This window comes from Melospiza georgiana, chromosome 6 (assembly GCF_028018845.1).
Source record: "Melospiza georgiana isolate bMelGeo1 chromosome 6, bMelGeo1.pri, whole genome shotgun sequence".
NCBI classification, from domain to species: domain Eukaryota; kingdom Metazoa; phylum Chordata; class Aves; order Passeriformes; family Passerellidae; genus Melospiza; species Melospiza georgiana.
The window spans coordinates 61,613,481-61,626,143 of NC_080435.1; the positions used below are offsets into that span (position 1 = coordinate 61,613,481).

The 12,663-nt window shown below is 48.4% G+C and overlaps 1 protein-coding gene across 1 annotated transcript in view; it reads left to right on the plus strand.

The window, feature by feature from the left end:
- Positions 1-1,475: 1,475 nt before the first annotated feature.
- The window catches only part of DDHD1 (DDHD domain containing 1), a 68,566-nt gene continuing 57,378 nt past the window's right edge, over positions 1,476-12,663 (plus strand). The window contains exon 1 of the mRNA XM_058026010.1: positions 1,476-2,154. Within this exon, the coding sequence (XP_057881993.1) occupies positions 1,476-2,154 (679 nt within the window). The remainder of the gene's footprint in view (positions 2,155-12,663) is intronic.

The following is a 12,663-nucleotide window of genomic DNA, read 5'->3' on the forward strand; positions in this document are numbered from 1 at the left end:
GGTGTCTCTCTGTAACACACAATGTCCCACACTATGTCACATGGTGTCACACTGTTCTGTCACACTCATTGTTACATGCTGTCACACAGTGTCACTGTCACACTCTCAGTGCCACACACTGTCTCTGTCACACTGTTTTACATGTTATCTCACACACACTGTGTCACCTGCTGTGTGTGCCACACACTCTCAACGTCACCCTGTATCTGTCACATACAGTGTCACACACTATGTCACACACTCAGTGTCATATGCTGTCTCTGTCACACTCACAGTGTCACACACTACATCCAATATTCTCAGTGTCACATGCTATGTCACAGACTCAGTGTCACACACAGTGTCAGAGGCTGTCACGCTCTCAGTGTCACACTGTCACACTCACATTCTCAGTGTCACCCACTGTCTGTGTCACACACTCAGTGTCACACTGTCACACACTGTATCACACTCACATTGTCCCACACTCTGAGTCACACACTCATTGTCCCACACTGTGTCCCACACTCTCAGTGTCACCTGCTGTCCATGTCACACACTCAGTGTCACATGCTCTCAGTGTCCCACTCTCAGTATCCCACACTATGTCACACTCACATTGTTCCACTCTCAGTGTCACCTGCTGTGTCACATGCTCACTGTCCCACACTACATCCCAAGCTCTCAGTGTCCCACACTCTTTGTGTCACCCACTGTCTGTGTCACACAGTGTCACATGCTCTCAGTGTCCCACAGTGTGTCCCACACTCTCAGTGTCACCCCCTGTCCATGTCACATGCTCTCAGTGTCACACACTATGTCCCACACTGTCACCCACTGTCCGTGTCACACATGCTCAGTGTCCCACACTCTCAATGTCCCCTCACTGTCTGTGTCACACGCTCAGTGTCACACACTCTCTGTGTCCCACACTCAGTATCACACTGTCACACTCACACTGTGTCCCACACTATGTCCCACACGCTCTGTGTCCCCTGCTGTCCGTGTCACTCTCAGTGTCCCACACCTCACCCCACACTCTCAGTGTCCTGCACAGTGTCCCTCGCTGTCCGTGTCACTCTCAGTGTCCCACACCGTGTCCCACACTCTCAGTGTCCCACACCGTGTCCCACACTCTCAGTGTCCCTCGCTGTCCGTGTCACTCTCAGTGTCCCACACCTCACCCCACGCTCTCAGTGTCCCGCACACTGTCCCCAGCTCCCGCTGTCCCCTCGGTGTCCCCGTTCCGTTCCGTTCCGTTCCGTGCCCGCCCCGCCGCCGCTCCGCCCCCGCCCGCGTCGCGCCGCGCGTGACGAGAGGCGGCGCCGCCCCCGCCCGCTCGGAGCCGGCGGCGGCTGCGGCAGCGCGGCCGGGCCGGGGCGCGGAGCGGGAGCGGAGCGGGGAGGAGCGGGGCGGGAGCGGGAGCAGGGGCGGGAGCGGGGGCGGGCGGGGCGAGGCCAGGCCAGGCGGCCCCGCCGGGCAGGGCGCGCTGCGGCATGGATTACCCCGAGCCCGGCTCGCCGCAGGGCGCTCGGCACCTGCCCGGCCAAGCCGGCGGCTTCGGCAGCGGCGGCTACGAGCGGCCGAGCCGCGGCGAGGAAGAGGAAGCGGCGGAGGAGGAGGAGGAGGCGGCTGCCCGCGCCCGCCCGCCCCGCCGCCCGCAGCCGCCGCTCCACGCCGCGCTCTCCACCTCCTCCTCCGAGGGCGACCCCGAGCCGGCGGCGCCGCCGCGGGAGCGCAGCCTCAGCGACGAGGCCGCCGCCGGAGACTTCGACTCGGCCGAGTCCGGCGCGTCGCTGCGGTACTCGACGGGCACGGGCGGCGAGGGCAGCGAGGGCGAGGGCGCGGGGCTGGGCAGCAGCGACAGCGGCGGCAGCGGCTTCTCGCTGGCGGCCAGCGCGCTGCCCGAGAGGCGGCGGCCGGGCGGCGGCCGGCCCCGCTATGAGGTGGTGCGGGAGCTGGGCGCCGAGGAGGTGCGCTGGTTCTACCGCGAGGACCGCAAGACCTGGAAGCCCTTCATCGGCTACGACTCGCTGCGCATCGAGCTGGCCTTCCGCGCCCTGGGCGGCAGCGGCGGCGGCGGGGAGCCGGCGGCCGTGGAGCCGGTGTGCGTGAGGAGCGGGCTCTACGAGGTGGACGTGGCCAGCGCCGAGAGCTACCCCGTCTATTGGAACCGTGAGTGCCGCCGTGCCGAGGCGGAGGGAGGGTGGTCGTGGTGCCCGGGAGGGAGTCTGGGCATCCCCCGTGAGCGCGGAGCCTGCGCTGGGTGACCCCGCCGCGGGGACACCGGGTGACACACCGGGTGAGACACCGGGTGGCCTTTGGTGCCCCGGTCACTCTTACTGCCGGTGTGTTCCTGTATAGGGGATTTAGGATAAATCATTCAGGGAGAGAGAACTCGCGGTGCGCATCTCCAGCAGGTCCCTGAGCGAGGAGGGAGTGGGAATTCCCTTTCCGAGGCTCAGGGACACTTGTGAGGGAAAAGACTCGGGCATCCCCGAGAGAGGGGACTCTGGGCCATCCCCCTGCCCGAGGATGAGCGGTACCCCCAGTCAGGGTGTTCTGAGCACATCAGCCATTCCAGCAGCACAGGGACTGAGCATCTTCCCCTTGTCAGCTCCCCCTCAGCACACAAACACGTGTGGAGGACACGATCTGGGGCATGCACCTGGCACCAGAGACTTGGAAAAGGGAGGTCTGGGCATCTGCTCGGTTCTTGGCATGTGTGGAAGAAAGTGGGAGGGAAGGTGGCAGAGAACCTTCTCATGCTCTGCTTTTCCCAAGCAGAGGGTGAGTGAGGGTGGGTATTTGCCTTCAGCACTCTCCCAGTTCCCTCCCTGCACACCTTTCCTTCAGAAGGAGCAGAGTGGAAACATCAGATGTTTGTCTACTCCCTCCTCCCCACAGATGTGTCTTTGATCCTCATCTTCAGCGTGGAATGATGGAAGCAAGGCTTGTCCCACTGTGACCCTTGTCCTCTCCACTAGGGAAAAGATGATCTTGTGCTTTATATTTAATTTCTCCTCGCCTGCCCTCTGGGAGGAGGCATGAAGTGGGATTTTTCTTCCTTCCTCTTGGAGGAATTGCAACAGGCATCTCATACACACATAATCCTTAATTCCTACTCTTCCAATAAAGGGAAGTATGTTTCACCTCCTCAGCTTCAAAATGAGGTGGGAATGCACCCCCTGTGCCACCCTTCCCCTTGCATTTGTGTGTCCTTGTGGAGCAGAAATGAAAGAGGGGCAGAGACCCCATTTCCCTGCACTTTTCCCCTGGTGGGAAGGGCTCAAGGGTCTTGCTGGACAAGTGAACCTCTGTTTTCCTGAGGCTGACAAGCTGTGCTCACCTGCTGGTGCTGAGGATTTGCTTTCCAGCTGCATTCCCTCAAGGACAAGGGGGATGTGGTGGAGCAGAGTGAGCTGCAGAGGAGCTGAGCATGTCCTGGCATGGGCTTGGCAGAGGGGCAGGGAAGTTTCTCTCATTTTGAGACTCAGGTAAGGGTCTCAGGGGAACAGCAGAGCTGTGTCAGGGATGAAAACCAGGGCTTTCTGTTGTTTTCCCTCTTAATTTATCAGCCTCTCTACAGGGGGGAGCTCCATAAATGACAATACAGTTCACTTGTGGGACAGTTTGTCTTTCAAATCATCACCCCAGCAGACAGACAGCGAGCAGAGGTCTCAGCCCACACAAGTTCTGAGCTAGAGGAGCCTGGGCACAGCTTCTCGAGCAGAAACTGGAGCTGCTTCTCTCTGTCACCACGCTGAAGCCCCTTGCTGTTGGCTCTGGCTGCAGCTCCACATGGTTCCTGGGGAGAGAAGATGCAGGACAGCCAGGGGAGGAGGAGGAATCTGCTGAAACTGTGCCTGGGGAGAGAGGGGAAGGAGTGAGCAGAGCTGTCAGGTGAGGCAGGATTGCTCCTGGTAATGGGAGCAAGAGGCTGCACTCGTCAGCAGCTTAAAGGTTTAATTTCTTGACACCGTGCCTTGTCCATTTTGGAAGCTGATTCAGTCTCATTAAGCCCGAGGAGCAGATGTTTCAGATGACAGCATGGGCTGTGCAGAGACGATTCCTGGTGCTGGGAAGGAGAGATTCCCAGAGGTTAGCACCAGAGGCAGGGAGGAATAAACTGCTGGGCCTGAGCAGACTGATGACAGGGATGATTTCTAGCCCTCAGAAAGCTGATTAAGGGCAGTGCTCAAGTCTTTTCTTATTAGCAGGTCCAGTCCTTTAGCGAGGCTGAGATCAACTTTTGGTCTTTCAAGGGGCTTCTGCTGCCTTCTGCTTTAACTTCCTCACTGCACATTTCCTTGCCTCTCTTCCCTGTGAGTGCCTTTCTCCCATTCTTCCTGACTGCTGCATGCAGATCTGAGAAAACAGCAAGGTCAGATCCCAGGATTCAGTCTTATCTGTGCCTTTGAAGGCCTTGGTGGAGCCATAATTCCCATATTATTCCCCTTTGGTAGCATGTGTGTAATTCTGGATCCAAAGGGTGGCTGCTGCCCTGATGTGGATGTGCCAAACCAGCTGTGAGTAAGGCAGGAGAATTCTCCTCTCTGACCACACAGGCATGAGGTATGATGAGTACAACTGCCTTAAAATGTGCTGAGGTGCTTGTTGGAGAGCACAGAAACTTCTGTCTGGTTTTGCTGATTCATGGTTCAGCTCAGAGCAAAGGTCAAAAGCTTTTCTCTTTGTTTTTCTGCCCTTTTTCCTGCATGTGCTGGACTCTCACACAGCCACCACGCTGAGCACTTGGTTCCTCAGCTGGCAATTCCTGGGGCATCACAGTGCCAGGCAAGTGTTGGTTATAGCTTGGCAGGTGCTGGAATATTTATTTTCATATCTGCATTTTAAGCTGGCTGCAGGATCCGTTGGTAACATCAGGAATATCAGCCTGAGTTACAATTTGAGCAGATTAATTACTGAGAATTTCATCCTTACCTTGTGACCTCTGGGATTTATTTAATTAGTGCTGTAGAACCAGCAAAAATGGTTCAAGAGGATGAAAATTATTAATGTAGGCTTTCACATAAGTCAGTCATTTGGAGCAGGGCTGTTTATTGTTTTCTGGGGAGATGACAAGAGTGATATTTTATACAAGGGTCTTCTGTTTAAAACTTAAATTACCCAGCCCTTTTCAGCCCTCCCAGTTGAAGAGGGCTGCTTTACAACCATGTTGCTCTGGAGTTTGTCAGTGGAGTTTTCAAAGTCCTGTGTGTTAAATCCATGGTCTGTGAATTTTTGGATTCTGTTTTCTGGCTTGTGGGTTTGTCCCGTGCAACCCTTGTCCTGTCAGGTATTTGCTTTTTCCAGGCTTTTCTTCATGGGTACATTGTAAAGTTGCGTGTATTTATTTAAATTATTCCACTTCAGGACAAAGGCTTGGTAAAGTTGAAATTTTTTTGTTTGTTTTTGTAATGTATATTATTTTTCTACCTAACAGTAGCTAAAGTCTATTAAGTAAAAAGCCAATTTTTGTATTTAAAACCAAATTTGTTTAGTAGAACCATCCCTGAGTGAAGATGTATAGAAATAAGAGATAATTTACTGGCTTTAATCTGGAAATACCTGTGAATACAGAATGGACTACTGGGTCTTAAAATCAAGATCTTTCTGCTCAGACTGGAATTGGGCTGCTTTAAAAAACAATTTTAGCTGCCTTCTTGATCAAGATGAAAATTAAGGGAATGAAATCAAGAGTTTATCATTGTTTGTGACTTTCATTTGGTTTAGTCTGGTTTTAGCAGTGTATTTTGTCATTTTACGGCACACTTAAATGTTGGTTTTAGTGTGTTGGACAGTCTTTGAACTTGGTTGATAACAATTTCCTTTCTATAAAGGACCTTTTGATTGAAGGCTGAAGTCCTGAATGAAATTTTATGGCTTTTTTTTTTATCTCTAGGTGTGTAATCATTTGGCAAATAAAACAGTGACAGTTCACTTTGTAAAGGTGAAACGTTGCTTTCACTACTCAAAATCTTTCTGGGTTCTTTTTTGTGTCTGTTTTTACTGTGCCATCATTTCAGAAACATCTTGTAGCTTAATTTTTGGCCAATTCCTTCCTGACCAAAAGGCCTGGAAGTGTTCCTGGACAGGGTTTGGGGCACCCTGGGCCAGTGGATGCTGTCCCTGCCATGGCAGGGATGGGATTTCAGGTTCTTTCCAACCCAAACCACTCTGGGATCTGTCACCTAACACACCTAGATGAAATAACTTCCAGATTTGCAGTGTTCCATGTATTAAATCACATTTGTTTGTGTGTATTTTCAGGGTTTTTTGTGGCCTCTCAGCAGAGAGAGCTTGGGAATTTTGGGATTCTTTCACTAGGCCAGGGTTGAGGTGGCAGCACTTGGAAGTGTCTCTGAGAGCAAGTTTCTTCCCTGAGCCCAGCTTTTATATTTCATTTAACCATATTTCATCAAAATTAATCTGTCTTTCTCCTTTAAATGGGACCAAAATAATTCTCCAGTGGATGGCTCAGCTACAGCAGAGTAGCTGAGGAAGGACATGGCTTGGGAAGTTGTGCTTGTCCTTTGATGTGGGCCAGCACTTTTCCTGCTGGATTTGGTCCACAAGGATGAAGGCAGAGGTGTAGGGAATATTTGGATTACAAATTGTGCTTACTGCTGTAACTGTGGCAGCAGGAAATGTTTGTGGCATGAGAAGGATGAGGAGTTCTGCTCTGAGTTCATTCAGGCCTGAACTTGGGTTGGACAGAGCTGAGATCAAAGGAATGGGGTGGGATTGAATTTGGGAGGTGACAGAGTTGAATTAAGGACCGGTGACAGGTGAATTTTTTGTGTGTGTGATGCTCTTTTAGGGAAAAACAACACTTAAAGCACCAACCAAACCATACACCCTGTCCAGAGCGCTTGGAGGAGCACAGGGATGTGTGAGAGCTGTGCCAGTTAGTGAGGAGAGGGCCTAGATGGAAAAAATTATCTGCAAAAGAGCAAGAAATTAAAATAAGAAGCAGGAACAAGAAATTAAAATAAGAAGCAGGAGCGGTTGAAAGTTTGAAAACAGTGAGGGTGAGGGAGTGGTTTGAGAAAAGGTCACTGCTGTGATGGGATCTGTGTGAGGGGCTGGGGAGCAGAAACTCCACAGATTTTGTAAATAGCAGGGTTAGTGAAACACATAAACACGAGGTTCAAGTGGTGAAATTTACAGTGAAATTTACAATGAAAGAAACTAAAAGTGTTGCCCAGAGAAGCTGTGGCTGCCCCTGGCAGCGTCCCAGGCCAGGCTGCGTGGGTTTGGAACAGCCTGGGACAGTGGAAGGTGTCCCTGCCACGGCTGGGGGGTCTTCAAGGTCCCTCCCAAACAAAACCATTCTGGGTTTCTGTGAAAATCCTGCTGGTTTTCTGGTAGGGGAAACCCTACAGAGGTTGTAAATGAAGGAAAATTGAAACATGGGGATGAAGGCGTAGGGAATTCTGGAGTTGGCTTGGAGAAGATGGAGGAAGGAAGGGAGTTCAGGAGGAAACAGAAAAATAATCCCTGTGGTGGAGAAGGAAGGAGTTGAAGCCATCCAAGGGCACAATAACCTTTGCTGTCATCTTGCTCATTAGTGGCAGGTCTGAGGTGTGCACTGAAACAATCTTGCTCTTTATTTTGGACGATTTTCCAGGAGCCTCTTGTTCCAAGTGTTTGTGTGTGCCGGCAGAGCTGGGGAGCACAGCAGGGCTTTCAGGAGAGCACGCTCAGAGTGTGAGGGTGGCATTGTGCAAAAGCCCTGTGACATTTTGGGATGGGCTGGGAGCACACTCTCACTTTTGGGAGGTGCTCATGGTTGGTCGTGTGGCTCAGGAATTGTTCTTTTGTGTTTTTTTAAAAAATGCAGGTGTCCTTGGGGGGTAAAGAGCTGATAAAGGACAAACTCAGTGGTTCCAGCAGCAAATGCCACTGGTGGAAGTGCTTCAGAGCACTAGGATTGAAGTTTAGTGAACTGCTTTAATGGATAAGAATTCAATAAAAATAAAATTCTAACTTTAAAACTGCAGCCCATTTCATGTTTTGATAGTCTAAGGTTGTTTTTTGTTTTTTTTTTTTATTTTTTGATGAGTTCTTCCTGCTTGATATGGCCTGTAAAGTGAGCTTTGGGATTTTGCCTTGGACCATCAGGATCAGGTCTGTGGAAAGAACAATTGTGGGTATGGTAATTAAACTGTTACCTTAAAGCAGGAAAATCCTTCCTGATAAAATTATGTCCTGGAGCCAGGCTAGGAGAGAGCTGGGAATGTTCCCCTGGAGAGGAGAAAATCCAGGGAGAGCTCAGAGCCCCTGGCAGGGCCTGAAGGGGCTCCAGGAGAGCTGCAGAGGGACTGGGGACAGGGATGGAGGGACAGGAGCCAGGGAATGGCTGCCAGTGCCAGAGGGCAGGGATGGGTGGGAGATTGGGAATTGGGAATTCCTGGCTGGGCTGGGATTGCCAGAGCAGCTGTGGCTGCCCCTGGATCCCTGGAAATGTCCAAAGCCAGGCTGGACAGGGGCTTGGAGCAACCTGGGATAGAGAAATGTGTCCCTAACATGGCAGGAGGTGGAACAAAATTATTTTGAATTTCCCTCCCAACCCAAACATTTTGTGATTCTGTGTTTTGGGATGATTTGCAGTTGATGACTTGGAGCACATTTATCACTTTTTGTGGAGTTCCTTCTGTGTTTGTCTGGAACCAGCCCCACAGAGCAGCCTCTCATTCCTCGTTGCTGGATTCATAGTGTGAAATGATCAAAAACAGTTCAGGGAAAAACACTTTTAGGCTGTTGCTGGAATACTTGAGGCAGTCTTGGTAAATCAGAGGCAATTCCATGTTTGCAGCAGAGAAGAAACATCTATTGCTGCCTCTGGGATCCAGCAGTGGAGCCAACACTGAGGCTCACAGGTTGGGCTGCTCTGGAAGGAAAATCCCACCTGTGCCAGTGGGACTGAAACTCAAATGTAACTTGCACCTGGAATTTACAAATTGCTTCAATGGAGCAACTGGGAGCTGCTGGATGAACCAGCAAAATGATGATTTTCACTGCTCAGGGAGTGAAATCTCTGTTCAGCTCGGGCTCTGTGTCCCTCTGAAGCTTCCTGAGGCTTCGCCCTTGAACTCCTCTGCAGGATTTTCCCTTCTGGCGGAGCAGGACAGGTCACACCTGGCTGTGGTTGGACAAAGGGAGGTCACCAGGCTGGCATCAAACAAATGCTTCTGTTTATTCAAGAGTCAGTCACCTGCTGTGTTGTGAAATAAAGTGAGGGAGAGCTAGAAAGGTGTGCGATGTTAGACTTTTTTTTTTTTTTTAGTTTTAAGTGTGTTACGTTAGGTAGCAAACATGAAATAATGGAATTTTAGTTTGGGGCTGTTTTATTACAACATCACCATCCTCACAGACAAGAATTTCTTGTACATATCTAACCTGAATTCCAGTTCTTTCTGTTTGAACTCTTACCTCCTTGTCCTATCCCTAAAATTCTTGATGAGATATACCCATAACATGATTTTAGGCTTGATATAATAGGAATGGATAACAAATTTTTAAAAATTCTCCAACAGCACCCTTGATATTATTCTGGAGTATATTTTTGTGTATTTATTTATTTATTTATTTATTTAGGCACTGCTACAGGTTGCCCAGAGAAGTGTTTCAGGCCAGGTCCTTGGTAAATGTATGAGCCCTTCATTATTTAACTAAATATAAAACTTTCAGTTTTATAAAAGAAAAGTTAACTTTTAACTATAACTGAAAAGTTAATATAAAACTTTCAGTTTTAGATGCCACATTTGCAGCCCCAAAGTTGCCTTCAGCTTGTGCAGATTTTATTCTCACATGCTGCAAATTGTTTGCCACTGCAGGAAGAAGGAAATCAAATTTAAGGAAATGTTACAGCACCAAAAAATCAGGAATCTGAAATCACTACACTGAAAAACATCTCAGCCTGGTGGTGTTTTATAAGCTTGTGTTTCTTGCCTCACTTCTTGGTTTTGGGCTTGGAGAGCTGGGAGTTGTCAATTTGAGCAAAGCACCAGCTTTAATTTAAATTTCTGAGCCTCTGAATATTCTATTAACCTTTTAGATCTCATTTGTGGGCAGATCATCATAAGTGTCTTGGGGCTGATGGCTGCAGAGTGCCAGGAGTGCCTGGGCTGGGCCAGCAGTGAGTTCCTATCTCTGAGTTATCTCACTTTGAATCAAGGCAGGTCCTGCAAAAGGCTCCTTTGAGCTGTGCAAAATTGAAATTTAAGGCTATGCCCTGTCCAGCGATGTGGTGGCAGGAAATGAATGATGGAATTTTTATTTTAGAAGGGAAATTAAGGCAAATTCTGCTCAGTTATGACTTTATTGCGATGGATTAGCCAGGTTTTTATTCCAATTTCTATTAGATGTGAGGAGTAGCTGAGTTTACACATACACTACACGCACATGCTGTAGTTTTTATGTTGCCTACAGTTTTTATTTTAACATAATTCTCGTTATTCAGAGGATTTTTGTGATTATCATAATGCAAATCACTCATGTTCTTATCACACCATTAATTACAGCACTTGTATTCTTTTATTCTTTGGATTTTCAGGGGGAAAAAAAGACCCATTTGTCCAAAAATAAATAAATCCTTTGTTGCAGAGTAAATCTCTTAAACTGATTTCCTCCAGAAGTGGTAAAATACGTGTGACTAATTAAAATTAAGTGGTTTTCATCTACTTTAAATCTCCACCATTCAGATTTATTTAGAAATTCTTTTATAAATAAACCATGGAAGTGTATAACCAGTCAAATATGTTGATATCTTTCAGTCTGAAGCACTGCCAGCTGCAGATTATATGGTGTAAGACTTAAGGCAGTAAAGAAATCAAGGCAAATCCTTTCCTAGGGATTGAGATTGTAGGGATAAGGATAAATAACTCTTCGTGTTATAGATTTGGAATTCTGTATTGACAAAAAACAAATTAAAGTACAACATGATGTAATTCCAGTGTCTTTAACTCTTCCATAAAACAAAAGTAAGTGAAAGAATTTAGTTTAAGTTTTCTGAAATATCTGACGGTGCAAGGCATGAATTAATTTATTGAAGGCGGATGAGGGCTGAAGAATTGTGAAATTGGGTGCTGAGATGGCAATTCTGGTTCATCACTTTTTAATGCTCTTTACTGTTGTAAGTTTGCATCAAATCTTCTGGACTAAACCTGGGAGTTTTTCAGTGACAGCCCTGTGCAGTATTAAACAGAGGAGCTGTGATGGGGAGCCTTTCCCAGAGTCACAGATTGCTCTGAAAAATCCCTTTTTTTGTGTGTGAAATGATTTCCCCGTGCCATCCAGAGTATTGCATGGAATTACCACGGATGCACTTCCCTGCCTTCATTAACTGAAGTCTCATTTGCTTTTGGGGACCTTTAGAACTCTGGTTGTTGTTGGTTTTCTCAGCTTTTACAGAGATGGGGTAACCGAGAGGTGTTTTAAAATATTTTATTCCATTATCAGTCTTGATGAAGAGTGAGACACAAGAGATGTAAAACTCAATGCTGTTTTATCAGAAGCTCACTTTTTTCTTGGTTACAATACCTTATCAGTGTTTTTCAGCCTATTAACCTTTGCTACACATTGTTCTTACTTCTAACAACAATCACCTGTGTTTTTATCCCGTGTGGTCCTAGTAGAATGCATCTTTCACAGTTGTAATTCTCTAAAATATCTGGTTTTTTGCAAGGCCATTATTTTGAAACGTGTTGAAACTCGTTTCTAGTTCAGTCTCTCTACAAGTTGTCACAGAATTGGAGGTTGTAAGGGGAGTCTTGGGATGGTTTGGGGTTGGAAGGGACCTTAAATCCCATCCAGTGCCACCCACTGCCATGGCAGGGACACCTCCCACCATCCCAGGCTGCTCCAGGCCCCAGTGTCCAACCTGGCTTTGGGCACTGCCAGGGATCCAGGGGCAGCCTCCCCACCCTCATTTCCCCCTAATATTCCCTCCTAATCTCCCCTTATTTTAGTTTGAAGCAATTCCCTGGCTCCTGTCCCTCCATCCCTTGTCCCCAGTCCCTCTGCAGCTCTCCTGGAGCCCCTTCAGGCCCTGCCAGGGGCTCTGAGCTCTGCCTGGAGCCTTCTCCTCTCCAGATGAACATTCCCAACTCTCCCAGCCTGCCCCAAAATGTGGTTCTGTGATCCCAGATTTGATGCTCTCAGCTCTGCAGGGCTCTGTTTTCAGGTTTCTGAGAGCCAAGCTTGTGCTGCTGATGGCAGGAAATGTCATTTTCTGCCTTCCTCCTCCTCCTCCTCCTGCCCTTCCAGGTGCTTTTCTCTTGAGGTTTTTCCTGCAGCTCAGGGTTCAAACCTGCCCCCTCCTCAGCTTGTGATGGGAAATAAAAGCAGTTTGTGCTTCAGGCTGGTCTGGCTGCTCTGAGAGTGTGCAACTGCTTAAAGAAATAGGAAAAAGAAAAAAAGGCAATTCCTTGTTCCCCCCCCCAAAATCCCACAGAGCTGGAAAACAGAACAACAGAACTACCCCACTCTGTTTTTCAAACCTCCTTAATTGTCTTTGGATCTAAAAATAATTTATATTTGCGTTTTAACACCCTTTCCAAAGTCTAATATCATATTTATTCCCAAACTCAAGTGTTCTGCAGAGATTTCATGTGAAAATTTTTCTCATTTCAAACAGTTTTTCCTGGCTGAGCCTTTCTGGGAAGGGCTCAGGTTCTG